Source organism: Chiloscyllium punctatum, chromosome 45, assembly GCF_047496795.1.
Source record: "Chiloscyllium punctatum isolate Juve2018m chromosome 45, sChiPun1.3, whole genome shotgun sequence".
In the NCBI taxonomy this organism is placed as follows: Eukaryota; Metazoa; Chordata; class Chondrichthyes; order Orectolobiformes; family Hemiscylliidae; genus Chiloscyllium; species Chiloscyllium punctatum.
Window position 1 is genome coordinate 58,731,785 of NC_092783.1, and position 14,279 is coordinate 58,746,063.

Consider the following 14,279-nt stretch of genomic DNA (forward strand, 5'->3'; position numbering starts at 1 on the left):
ATAGGATAGTGAATAAGGCATTTGATGTGTTTTCTTTTATTAGTCAGAGTGTTGGGAGGTCATGTTGCGGCTGTACAGGACATTGGTTAGGCCATTTTTGGAATATTGTGTGCAGTTCTGGTCTCCTTCCTATTGGAAGGATGTTGTGAAACTTGAAATGTTCAGAAAAGATTTACAAGAATGTTACCAGGATTGGAGAGGCCAAATAGGCTGGGGCTGTTTTCCCTGGACCGTCAGGGGGTAACCTCATAGAGATTTATAAAATCATATGGTAAATAGACAAGGTCTTTTCCCTGGGGTGGGGGAGTCCAGAACTAGACGGCATAAGTTTAGGGTGAGAGACGAAAGATATAAAAGAGACCTAAGGGGCAACTTTTTCACACAGAGGGTGGTGTGTGTGTGTGGAATGAGCTGCCAGAGGAAGTGGTGAAGGCTAGTACAATTACAGCATTTAAAAGTCATCTGGATGGGTATATAAATAGGAAGGGTTTGGAGGGATATGGGCTGGATGCTGGCAGGTGGGACTAGTTTGAGTTGGAATATCTGGTTGGCATGGACGAGTTAGACTGAAGGGTCTGTTTCTGTGCTGTACATCTCTATGACTATGACTCTAAAAGCCATTTGGACAAGTTCATGAATAGGAAAGGTTTGGAGGGATATGGGCTGGGGGCAGGCAGGTGGGACTAGTTTAGTTTGGGATTATGTTCGGCATGGACTGGTTGGACCGAGGAGTATGTTTCCATGCTGTATGACTCTGACTCTACAGCAATGAGGAATGGACAATAAATGCTGTCTAGCCATTTAGTTGGAGTGAATTTTTGAAGAAATTAAAAATAGTGAAAACAAGTCCCTAAACTCTCTAGGAGGGCAATGAGGGAGCAAAACCTCCAACTGCACTGTGCCTGACAAGGGGGAAGGATTTGAGGGTAAATTATTGTTTGTATAAGAACATGGGTCATGCTGGCTGGAAACAAAGCAGGTGCATTTGACATAAATTAACTCAACCCTGCTTCTCATGCTTTAATATTGGCATTTTATTTGGAAGTAATAATAGTGATTTGAATGAACTATTTTCAACGAATTAGCCTGAGGATAATAATTGATCTGAATTTTATTCAAACCTCTCAGCTAAAGGCAAACACTGTAATGAATTAAAGCTCTAACACTGAAGGTCAGAGAGGAACGTGGGCTTTATTTTCTGCATATTTAGTTCTTTCTCCTTGTTGTGGTTTGCTTGACTCTGAGCAAAATGTAGTTCACTTCAAATGTCATACTATTTTGAATGTAAAGAAACTGCTCGGCATTTCTGTCCTACTTTGTTTACATTATGCAAATTATTTAAGTTACACCTACCATTGAGTTTCACAATCTTAAACATGGACTTCTAATTTTCCAGTCAGATGCTTTCTGTTTTAGAAAAGGTTAACTCTTTACTGGACTGGAATGCAAACAAGTCAAACAGCAGAGTTCTACGAACTGGATTTAAATGTAGTTCATGTCGATACACTTGAATTTCTGTTTGATCCAAAAACACTGACTTAGAGCATAATGCTAAAGATCACATAACACCAGGTTGTAGTCCAATAAAAGGTTTAATTGGAAGCATTAGCTTTTGGAGCGCTGCTCCTTCATCAGGTGGTTGTTGTGAAGGAGCACCATTCTGAAAGTTAGTGCTTACAAATAAACCTGTTGGACTATAACCTGGTGTTGTGTGATTTTTAACTTTGTACACCCCAGTCCAACACTGGCATCTCCAAATTAGAGCATAATGTTACCTTTGGGCAGGCATATGTTGGGCTGTATTTCTTGATGCTTTGAGATATCCTCATTATCTTCTTGGAGTGGTGTGGTGACTCAGTGGTTAACACTGCAATGTCATAATGCCAGGGTCCTGGGTTTGATTCCACATTCAGGTGACTGTGTCACTTTGCACATTTCCCTTTTCTGTGGAGGTTTCCACAGGTGTGGAAACAGGTCCAGAGGTGTGCAGGTTAGGTAGATTGGCGATGATGAACTGCCCATAGTGTCCAGGGCTGTGCAGATTAGGTGGGTTAGCAATGGGAAGTGTAGGGGGTGGGTCTGGGTGGGATGTTCTTCAGGGGGTCAGTGGCCAAATGGCCTGCTCCCACACTGTAGGGGTTCTATGAAGGGCAGCAGATACATTGGGACACCATCCCCAGAGGGAGAGTTTTCAGTGATCCTGTGGGGCTCATTTCTTAAACAAATTGTAAGGAGAAAAAAAGAATCGTGATTCTAAGAGTTTTTCTTTCTTTCTTAATTGATTGACTGATGGAAAACTTTTGACTTGGCTTAACGATTTCCTTCTCTCTTTGCTAACAGGTTCTCCATTTCTGCGTTGGTTTTGGGGCATTCCTCAGCCCCATGATAGCTGATCCTTTCCTTTCCGAAACAAATTGCATACAGAACAACCGCACTGTGAATGGGACGTTCTCTGACTTGACCCACATTCGGAAGTCCCTGGTCCCCCACCATGTCGTCAATGAGACCCAGTTCGTGCTGCCGACTGATGGACTTGTCATCTCGCAAGTGTCCTACGCCTTCTGGATCATGGCCCTGATCAATGTAAGATATGACCAAATCAAGGAAGATATGAACTGAAGTGAGCGGACGGTAGTGACAGGCAGGAAAAGACTAGCTCGCTGGTCCATGAAGCCTGACCCAGGCACCTTAATGGAATCTCCCATCCCCCAGCCCTCTGGGCACTCCATTCCTCTGCCACAGCCAACCCCCACTTTACCTCCAGCCCACCCTGCAGATTTGGCAGTTCAGGGGAGTTGATGGCCTAGTGGTATTATCACTGGACTGTTAATCCAGGGATCCAGGTAATGTTCTGGAGACCGGGCTTGAATCCTGCTGTGGCAGATGGTGGAATTTCAATTTAACAAAAATCTGGAATTAAGGATCTAATGATGACCATGAATCCATTGTTGATTGTTGGGCAAAACCCATCTGGTTCACGTCTGTCCTTCAGGGAAGGAAACTGCCATCCTTACCTGGTCTGGCCTACATGTGATTCCAGACCCACAGCAATGTGGTTGACTCTTAACTTCCCTCTGGGCAATTAGGAATGGGCAATAAATGCTGGCCTAATCAATGATGCCCTCATCCCATGAATGAATTTTTTAAAAAAGAACAAAATCCCAAAGGGAAAATGCTCATCTGAAAATTAATTTCTGATCCCCTCAGATAGTTGGAACCAGTCAAGAAGATCTTATCTGTGGAAGTACTTCCATATTTTTTGTTTATTTAATCATGGGATGAAGGCATCACTGGCTTATTTATTGTTCTTTCCTAATTGTCCAGATGGCAGTTCAGAGTCTGTGGGTCTGGAGTCACACATAGGCCAGACCAGATAAGCACGGCAGTTCCTTTCCCTGATGGACATTCGCGACCCAAATGTTTTTCTGTAACAATCAATTCATGGTCATCCGTGGAATCTTAATTCCAGTTTTTTTTTAAATCCAACTGAAATTCCACCATCTGCCATTGTGGGATTTAACTCAGGTTCCCCAGCCCACTTCTGGGCTTTTAGGATTAATAATCCACTGATAATACCCTGAGGTCATCACCTCCCCACAACGTATAGGACGTACCCTAATCTGGAACGACCTAAACCACCACCACCTCTAAACCCAAACACTTCTTGAAGGCGAGAAAGATGGCAGCCAATTTGTACACAAGGTACCACAAATGGCAAATACATAAATCACCCAGATAGTCTGTGACAAATGCAAAAATTGCTGGAGAACCTCAGCAGGTCTGGCAGCACCTGTGGAGGTACAGAGTTAGCATTCCAGGTCCAGTATGACTCTTTCTCAGTTGCTTCTTTAACCAAGCAATCTGTACGTGATCCAGGCAAGTGTAGGATCAAACAATCAGGCAACCTTCTTTAAGGAAGGATGCAAATACATTCAAAGCAGTTCGGAGAAGGTTCACGCGATCGGTATCTAGGACGGAGGTGTCACATTACCTGGAAAGGTTGGATCAGCCGGGTCTATGTCCCTGGAAGTTTAGAGGAATGAGAGGTGATCTTCTTGAAACATGTAAGACCTTGAGGACATTTGACAGAATCGATACTAAGGGGGTGTTTTGTTTGTGGGACTAAACTATAAGGAGCACAGCTTAAGCAATGAAGGGCTCTCCCATTTAAGAGGGGGATGAAAATAACATTTTCTCTCGGGAAGTTGTGAGGTTCTGGAACTCTTCCTCAGACATCGATGGAGGCAGGGTCATTGTTTCGGTTTTAGCGGAGGTTATTAGATTCTTGACTCTGAAGGGAGTCAGTGGTTATTGCCAATAGAGTAGGATGTGGAATCGAGGCCGCAGCCTGATCTTACTTACTGATGGAGCAGGTTAGAGGGGCTGAATGGCTTAATCATGTTCCTATGTTTTATGTTAGTTGTATGAAAGGAAGCCATTCTGTCCACATTGAGTGTGCTGGTACTTTGATCAGTTCCACCTAATTGTCTTTGAGAGTTAGCACTGCAGTGACTAAACTTTGAACATATATCATTGATTACAAAGTGCTTCAGAATCTCTGAGGATGTGAAAGGTGCTGAATAAATGTAGGTCTCTTCTTGCTTTATTCAGTTTTCTTCTGCTTTTTCTTCAGGCAGCATGTTCTAAGCCATTAAATTCTACCATGTTAGAAAAGAAGATTTGCCCCTCTGGTTCTTTGGCCACTTGGCAACGACCATCTCCAACAAGAGACAATCTAATCACTGCCCCTTCACATTCAATGGTGTTACCATCACTGAGTTCCCCCACTATCAACATCTTTGAGGTTACCACTCACCAGAAACTCAACAGGACTCACCACATAAACACAGTGGCTACAAGAGTAGGTCAGAAGCTAGTAGTATTGCAGTGAGTAACTCACCTCCTGACTCCCCAAAGCCTGTCTATCAGCTACAATGCACAAGTCAGGAATGTGTTGGAATACTCCCATTTGCTTAGATGGGCGCAGTTCCACCAAGAAGCTTGACACCATCCAGGACAAAGCAGTTCACTTGATTGGTACCGCATCCACTGCCAGCACCACCAGCTCTCAGTAGCAGCAGTGTGTACCACCGACAAGTTGCACTGTAGAAACTCAACAAAGATCCTTAGCCAGCATCTTCCAAACCCACAACTACTTCTGTCTAGAAGGACGAGGGATGCAGATACATGGGAACACCACCACCTGCAAGTTCCCCTCCAAGTCAATCGCCATCCAGACTTGGAAATATATCGCCATTCCTACAGTGTCACTGGGTCAAAATCCTGCAATTCTCTCCCAACAGCATTGTGGATGTAACAGCAGCACATGTTTCAAGAAGGCAACTCACTACCACATTCTCAAGAGCATCGAGGGATTGGCAATAATAAATGCTGGCTCAGCCACTAACTTCCATGTTCCACGAATGAATTTTAAAAACCTTAAGTCAGTGTCATCTGCTTATTACTTTCCCCGCCATTCAAAATCCTTCACTCTGGGTCCAGATCTAATGTTGCAATTAATTATTTATCATCAAGAGGGTTCTGAGTATTTAACATTTTGTTGACTTTGACAAGTAATCTCCTTTAATCCTGTCATTGTTGTGTGCTGACAGAAATCATTACTTGAAGCTAGGAATTATTCCAAACATATTGTTCACCAAAAGCTTTGCGTCATCCATTGATTTTTTTTTGCCAAGCTGCACTGTGAGCTGATAATTGAATGCAGTTTGCTACTTTTAAGCTAATGTAAGTTAGGAAGAGAGATTAAAGAAATTGGAATTGATCTCTTTGGAGAGAAGAAGGTTGATAGAAGGTGACGCTGGAAAAGCACAGCAGGTCAGGCCATCCGAGGGGCAGGAAAATGAATATTTCTTCCAGCATCTGTAATCCTTACTGTCTCCAGTAAGTTGACAGAAGATTTGATGAGATTGACTAATGTTGACAGAAGATCTGATGAGATTTCCAAAATCATAAGCAGACTAGACAGAGTGGATTGGGGGAAAATGTTTCCCCTCCTAAAAGGGACAAGAATGAGAGCACATAGATTTAAAGTGATATGTAAAAAGAGCAAAAAAAAGGGAGATAAATCTTTCACACTCAATGAGTAATTAGGGTATGAAATGTGATGGCTGTAGGTTCAATTGAGGCGATGGACAATTATTTGGACAGCAACAATGTACAAGAATTTGGAGAAAAAGCAAGAGATCTTGACGGAAGAGCTGGTGCAGACAAGATGGGCCGATTGGTCTCATTCAGTGTTGTTCCACTTCTGTGTTTATTTCAATCTTAAGTAATCTCCATCTACTGTCTAAGAACTGGTTTTAAAATTTCAATGTCACTCCTGACGCTAATCATTTGTCGTCCTTGCTTCTTCACTTTAATCTGCATGAGACTTACTAAATGGCACAGATGGAAGTCAATCAATGGAAGCATGGAAACAGACCCTTCGATCCATGCCAACCAGATATCTTAAATTAATCTAGTCCCATTTGTTAGCATTTGGCCATATCCCTATAAAGCTTCCTATTCATAAACCCATCCAGAAACCTTTTAAATGTCATAATCGTACCAGCTTCCACCACTTTCTCTGGCAGCTCATTCCATACACACACCTCCCTCTGTGTGAAAAGGTTGCCCCTTAGGTCTCTTTTATATCTTTCCCCTCTCACCCTAAACCTATGCCCTCTAGTTCTGGACTCCCCCACCCCAGGGAAAAGACCTTGTCTATTTATCCCATCCATGCCCCTCATGATTTTATAAACTTCTATAAGGTCACCCCTAGCCTATGATGCTCCAGGGAAAATAGCCCCAGCTTATTCAGCCTCTCCCCATGCTTTTTCTCTGTACAATAATCCAGTCAGTGGCTATTGCTGTATTCATGTAGCCCTGAGAGTTTATTTCTCTTGTGTGTGCATCCAGCTTCCTTTTGGAGTCACTCATTATCTCTGCCTCCACCCCATTCACAGTCAGCAAGTTCCAGGTTGTCGATATTTGCTGTCTACGTTCTCACAATTTCCACTGAATCTCTTGCCCAAAACCCTAAGTCTAGTCTTTGTGCCATCAGCTCAGCTTTTCTTAGCCTACCTTCTCCAAACCTGTCATCATCTTCTACACCTCGATCATCCCAAGAAAAGCAACCTCCACTTTTCCAAGTAACTTTGCAGCTAAACTTTCCCCCCCCAATCCTTGGAATCATTCTGGCAAATCACTTGTACCTTCTCCGGGACCCTCATGTCAGTGTAGTGGGCTCCCACTAAAGACTTTTTTGCAAAAGATTCTGGAGGTCTGAACAACATGCAGAAAATGGCCCACAGATTGGCCATCTATAGCGGGAGAAGCAATTAACTTCCAGGTCAATCACCTTTCTTTTAACAACGGGGGAGAAGGAAGGTTTGTGGGGCTGAGGGAAGCAAACTTGATCCTCACAGCCACAGGCAGTGCTGCCAAAACATTCACTTCCTTCACAAAGCCTTTGGGGTTTGAAAGACCAGAGACACATAATCTGTCACCGTGGGTAAAAAGTGAAGTTTGAACTTCATTCAAATATGGAAATTTCCAACTCGCTACTTGGGAGAAATCTAGCTGCCTGCTCACAGCCCATCTCCACTTAACCCAGAGATAGGAAGGTTGGAGGTAGGGCATTCGATGTTTCATATTTCTGCATCCTAGCCAAGTGTCAGGTCCCTCAGAGAAGAGCGATGAGGCACATGCTTGATAGCCGTTATACAGGGCACCATTTCCAGTTCAGGTCACAAGGGCCCCTGATGTTATTACCAATCTCACCTTCAGCCTTCTCCCTCTGAGTAGCACAGTATGATGAAGCACTCTGTGAGTTTACTCCTGGACATAAGATGCTCGGGCTAATTATCTGAGTGACTGTCTATAGCCAAGATGTACTCATACTTTCCAATAACAGTCACAGGATGGTGATTAGAAGATCCAATAAAAGTTCAAATAAAACCCTTTTGTATAAGCACAGAAGGAGACCAATTGGCCAATCATGTCTGTGTTGACTTTTTAAAAGCACCAGCCATTTAATGATTCTTTACAGAGACTCAGGAATGAAGAGCTTATGCCCGAAATGTCGACTCCCCTGCTCCTCGGATGCTGCCTGACCTGCTGTCAGTCCTGAAGAAGAATCACTGGACTCAAAGCATTAACTCTGCTATCTCTCCACAGATTCTGTCGGACCTGCTGCATTTCTCCAGCAATTTCTGTCTTTGCAAAAGATTCTTTGTCTCAGATCTGCTAAGAATATTCTGGAGACCTGTGTTCAAACCCCACCATGTCAGAGGGTGACATTTGAATCTGATATAGAACATGGAGTTAAAGGTCTAATACTGACCATGAAACTGTGTTCGATTGTTGGAAAGCTCACCTGGATTCACTCATGTCCTTTAGGGAAGGAAGTGTGTTATCTTTACCTGGTGTGACCTATATGTGACTCTAGACACACGGCAATACGGTTGAACCTAACTGTCCTCTGGGCAATTAGGGATGGGCAATAAATGCTGGCCTAGTCAGCAATGCCGATGTACCATGATTGAAATGTAAAAAAAAATCATTCTAGCCATAAATCCTGCACAGAAGAAAGTTTGAACCTGTTATTTCTCAGTGCCAATGCTAATAGAGTGTGCATTCTAGTTTTAATGGCTAAGTACAGACAATGCTTGGGGGGGGGGGGCGTTCATAATAGCTCTTCTTATTTTAACCAATACTTTTTTGTTTCTCTGCAGCTGCCAGTGCCTATTGCTGTACTTTTCCTGATGTGTAAGCAGGGAGTTGGGGGTTGCTGTGGAAAGAAAAGTGTGCCACTCTTACCAGCTGAGGAACTTCCCCCTGATCTGCAGATGGACAGATTAGCACCAGGACAGGAGAAGACATTGCATGCTAAAGGTTGGTCAAGAGTGTGCACAAAGAGGTGGAATATCAGCGCAGAGTAAAACGCATGTGTGCAGGTGTATCTGTCTTCACACGTGATGTGGAGGTGCCAGTGTTGGACTGCGGTGGACAAGGTTGAAAATCACACAATGCCAGGTTATAATCCAACAGCTTTATACAAGCTTTCGAAGCAGTTACCTGAAGAAGGAGCAGCGTTCCAAAAGGTTGTATTTTCCAAGAAATCTATTGGACTGTAACCTGGTATCGTGTGATTTTCAACTTTGTCTTCACACATATATTCACGCGGGTATGTTAACTTGATTTAGTGCAGTATACTTTTGTCTGAGAGCATGGTGACTCAGTGGTTAGCACTGCACCCAGGTTCGATTCCACCCTCCAGTGACTGTCTGTGTGGTATTTGCACATTCTCCCTGTGTTTGTGTGGGTTTCCTCCAGGTGATCTGGTTTCCTCCCACAGTCCAAAGATGTGCAGGTTAGATGGATTGGCCATGCTAAATTGCCCATAGTGTCCAGAGATGTGCAGGCTAGATGAGTTAGCCATGGGAAATGCAGGGTTATGCAGAATAAGCATAGCTGGGTAGGATGCTCTCTGGAGGGTCACTGTAGACTTGATGGCTGAATGGCCAGCTTCCCCACAGTAGAAATTCTACGAAGTCAGAAGAACGTGGGTTTGAGATTGACTTCAGGGATTTGAGCACATAATTCAGGCTGACCGGGTCTGTGTAGCACTCAGAGATTGCTGCATTGTCAGATTGCTGCAGCCTTTGGATCAGGTGGCAAATTCAGCACTCTGCCTCTTGTCCGACATCTCCAAGCACTTTCTTGAAGAAGATAGTATAGCTTCTCTTTAGTCTCTTAGCCAATCTCCCAAAAACCATAGACTACCTGATCATTATCTGCTTTACTATTGTGGAGATTTCCATTTGCAAATTGGCTGCTGGATTTCTGATGTGATAACAGGAACTAAATTTCAAAAGCACTTCATTGACCAAAAAATGCCTTGGGACATTGTGAAGTTGTGAAAGGTGCTATGTAAATGTAGGCACTATTGGATCTGTGAGACAGAGAAAGGTGAGTGAAAAACACCAGAGCAGAAGAATTTGACTATGTATGTTAGTGAAATTCAGAGATAGAGAACTGGCAACATTATATACATAAAATCATGGAATAGTTATGACACAGAAAGAGCCCACTCACTGTTTGAATCCATGCCCACTCTCTGCACAAGCAACCCAGCTAATCATACAACTTCACTCTTATCCAGGATACCCACATACACTTTTTCTTCAGATGCTTATCAAATTCTCTTTTGAAATCAATAGTTGAATAGTTTTTTAAAAATGTATTTCTGGGATGTGGCCAGCAATTATTGACCATCTCTAATTCCCCAGAGGGTAGGCAGGAGTCAATCACATATTGCTGTGGGTCTAGAGTCAAGTGTAAACCAGACGGGATAAGGATGGCAGATTCCCTTACTGAAAGAGAAATAGTGAACCAGATGGGTCTTTAAACAATGATAGTTACATGGCTGCCATTAGGCTAACTTTTATTTCAGAACCATATTGAATTAAAGTTTCACCGTGGTATGAATTTGACACGTGTCCTCAAAACATTAGCCTGAGGTTCTGGGTTACGAGCTTAGTCTGTCACATCTACATGCCTAATACTGTAAAATAACTCATTTGTGAAACGTATTCAAAGATTTTGAATCCCCCTCAAGTGGTCAACCTATATAAAAACAAATAAACTTCTATATAGTGACCATATCAAAGACAGCTAATCTTATGATATTGCCACTACCCTGTCCATCTCTATCACTACTGCATTCTCAGACAGCACATTAAACATCATAACCACTGAGAGCATTAAAACAAAAGTTTTCTTCATGTCACTGATTGTTCATCTGCCAATTATTTTAAATCCATGTGGTCTGGTTCTTAATCCTTCCACTAATGGTAACAGTTTCTCTCTATTTGCACTATTTTAGACCTTCATTAGTTCTGAATATTTCTGTCAAATCTTACCCCAGCCTCCTGTAAGGAAAGCAGATCTGGTTTCGACAATCCATCATGCCACTGAATTCCACAGTCCCTTGGAAATAATCTCTTAAAAGTTTGTTTTCCTAAACCTTCCCTGAATGACTTCAGAATAAGAGGGGAGAAATGGTATACACAGGTACAGGCTCGTGATTATTTACTGTGTCTCTGACAGAATCTACCTTCCCGAAAGTTCATACACCTCCTTCACGTTGTTTTCAGTTTGTGAATACAGGCTTGGCAGATTGCCATCACTTCTCTGGAACGCTGCTGAAGTAGGCAGTTAAAGATGAGAACTTAAAGTTTCTTTCCAGAGTGGTCAATCTGTACCAACAAGAGATATGAACCGGTTATCACAGAACATGCTAATTACACTTGTTAAACAAATAGACTGAACTTCACATTCTTCTTTGGCAGTTCAATGCTATACTTCATGAACTATTATCAGTCCAAATTACAAGGCTTTCCCTTGCAGTTTGATGGATACGTTTTGGCCTATATTCCATGACATTAGATTTAAAAGTAATAGATTTTAACTGTTACCTAGATTCTAAAATGCTTTACAATATCTTCCTGCTCTCTCACCCTCTCTTCTTGCTTCTCAAAGCATGGAAGATTGCTGCGGTGTGGCACGTGGAATTGTCCTCCTGGCTTTGCGTGATGCATCTTTGTAACATCTGCTTCTGTGAAACAAAATTGTGGGTCCAAACTCCCCTCCAGAGTCTTGTGCATAAAATGCAGTTGCTGGGCGAGTGCTAGAGTGTCTTTCTGATTAAATGTTTCACCAGAGACCAATCTGCCCTCTCCGCTAGGCATCAAAACTCTTGTGGAACTATAGCAAAGAAGTTCAGAGGAGTTTTCCCTCATTCACATTCCCTCATTTTTATTCATTAATCAATGAGCTGTTTGTATGATCTTGCTGTTTGCTGAGTTCACATTTAATTGACAGTGTTAAAGTGGGGGGTATTAAAGGATCAACTGTCTTTGATATGGTCACTGAATCAAAGCTTGTTTTTATAGTAGATTGACCACTGAAGGGGATTCTCAATATTTGAATGTGTTTCGTTAATGAGAGCTATTTTACTGTATTAAATATGTATATGTGAGATTTATATTAACCTGTCTGGAAATTTAAAAAAAAGACCTTTGCATAGCTCATGCCCACAGAGCATACTGGGTGAGTGACTGTGATATGATCATGGAGTGAAGGCCATGTATGAGGTGATGTGGAGCTGTCTTGGAGATTACAAGGTTACATGAATGAGACATGAACATGGAAGATGTAACTGGGCGTTGAGGTGGCATGATGGTAGTGCAGAGGGATGAAGGCTGGAGAGCCAAATAGTCTTTCAAAAACTCGAGTGAAAAACTCCAGTTGCATAGTGGGATTTCAACCCAGGAGCCTGGAATGTTAGCTTGAGGCCACTGGGGTTCATAACCAGCAGCGTTTCCATCAGGCTGCCATCTTCCTGGCTCAGTGTGCTGTACATTTTCCAAGAAGTACTGAACCTTAGCACATGCAACACTCATTCCAAGAAGGGAGGACAGTGTGGCATCTCCCCCATTACTGTTAACATGGCTGTTTACACAATTAGACTGTGCATTTTTGTAACACCTGTTGCAACCTCAGCACATTCCAAAGCAATGTCCAGCCAATGAAGTATGTTTTGAAGTTTAGTCATTGTTATATTTTCGAAAGTGTACACAGCAAGCTCCTGGTGATGGAACAATTCTTGCAGTGCGGTTGGTGAGAACCATTGAGGTTAGAACTGAATGGTGAACACACGCTGTGGTGCATCAGGAAAGTTGAGGGAGGTTGATAATCTTCAAACCTGTTTGCAAAACACTGCAGTTGTGTTGTGTAAATAGCTGGATGCGGTCTGCTATGTTTAAATAGCAGCAGTGTTGCATACAGGAGAAAGTGAGGACTGCAGATGCCGGAGATCAGAGTCGAGAGTGTGGTGCTGGAAAAGCACAGCAGGTCAGATATCCTCGGACGCTGCCTGACCTGCTGTGCTTTTCCAGCACGACGCCCTTGGCAGTGTTATGTACAGTCTAGGACATAGGATTTGCATCCACCATTCACAGTCAAGATTTCACCCAGTTAACAACTGACCTTATTCATGCAATGAGCAGACTAGAGAGCTTTTATTAAAACAAGGATGAGTGTAAATGTGTGGTATTCTTGCCACCCATATAGGGCATTGTGAGACCACACCTACTGTGTGCACTTATTTCAGGAGGCGGACTTTGGCAGGTTCACTGGTTGTATAATTCTGAATAAAAGATTACCATCTAAGATTGTTGTAAAAATCTATCTAGGTCAGTAAAGGTGAAGGTGCCCTAGTCTTATCAGACCATAGGGCTGCTTTCTCCTTACAGAGGGATGATTAGTGATGATTTAAGCTGAGGATCAGCACACCTCAGTAAAAGGAGAGCCTTTCATGATAACCTCAGCCAGTACAGGAATTGAACTCATACTGTTAGCGCCGAGAGTGTGGTGCTGGAAAAGCACAGCAGGTCAGGCAGCATCCGAGGAGCAGGAGAACCAACGTTTTCGGCATAAGCCCTTCATCATGAATGGATGCTTATGCCCAAAACATCAATTCTCCTGCTTCTTGGATACTGCTTGACCTGCTGTGCTTTTCCAACACCACACTCTCAACTCTGATCTCCAGCATCTGTAGTCCTCACTTTCTCCACACTATTAGTATCATAAACAAGCCTTCCAGCTAACTTGCTACATGCAAATTGGCTACTTTCGAAGTTACATAATTACCAAGAAATCTGAATTAACGTAATTACCACTAAAAGTGCATTAATCCCAATTTCTTGCAGTTGTCCCATATCCTTGAATGTTATGATATTTGAAGTACTCATCCAAATGTTTTTTAAAGGTTGTCAGTTTTCCAGCCTCCACTCCCTTCCCAGGCAGTGTGTTCCAGATTCCCACCACCCACTGAGTGGAAAGGTTTTTTCTCAAATTTCCTCTCAATCTCCTGCCCCTTACCCTAAAGCTATGCCCTCTCATGATTGACCCCTCAACTAAGGTGAACAGCAGTTCTCTATCCACCCTATCCATACCCCTCACATTCTTTTACACCTCAATCTTCCCCCCCCTTATTCTTCTCTGTTCTAAAGAAAACAATCCCAGCCTGTCTAGTCTTACCTTAATGCTCAACCTCTGATGAAGAGCTTATGCCCAAAACGTCTCCGATGTTATCTGACCTGCTGTGCTTTTCCAGCGCCACACTTTTCAACTCAATTTCTCCATCCCAGGTAACATTCTGGTGAACTTCCTCTGTACCCCCTCTAGTGCTATCACATCTTTCCTGTAGTGAG

General features: G+C 42.8%; 1 protein-coding gene across 1 annotated transcript in view; it reads left to right on the forward strand.

Annotated features, from left to right (window-relative positions):
• mfsd4aa (major facilitator superfamily domain containing 4Aa) overlaps positions 1–14,279 on the forward strand; it is a 64,929-nt gene that overhangs the window by 30,991 nt on the left and 19,659 nt on the right. The window contains exons 3-4 of the mRNA XM_072563877.1: positions 2,341–2,583; positions 8,736–8,895. Coding sequence (XP_072419978.1) covers positions 2,341–2,583; positions 8,736–8,895 — 403 coding nt within the window. The remainder of the gene's footprint in view (positions 1–2,340; positions 2,584–8,735; positions 8,896–14,279) is intronic.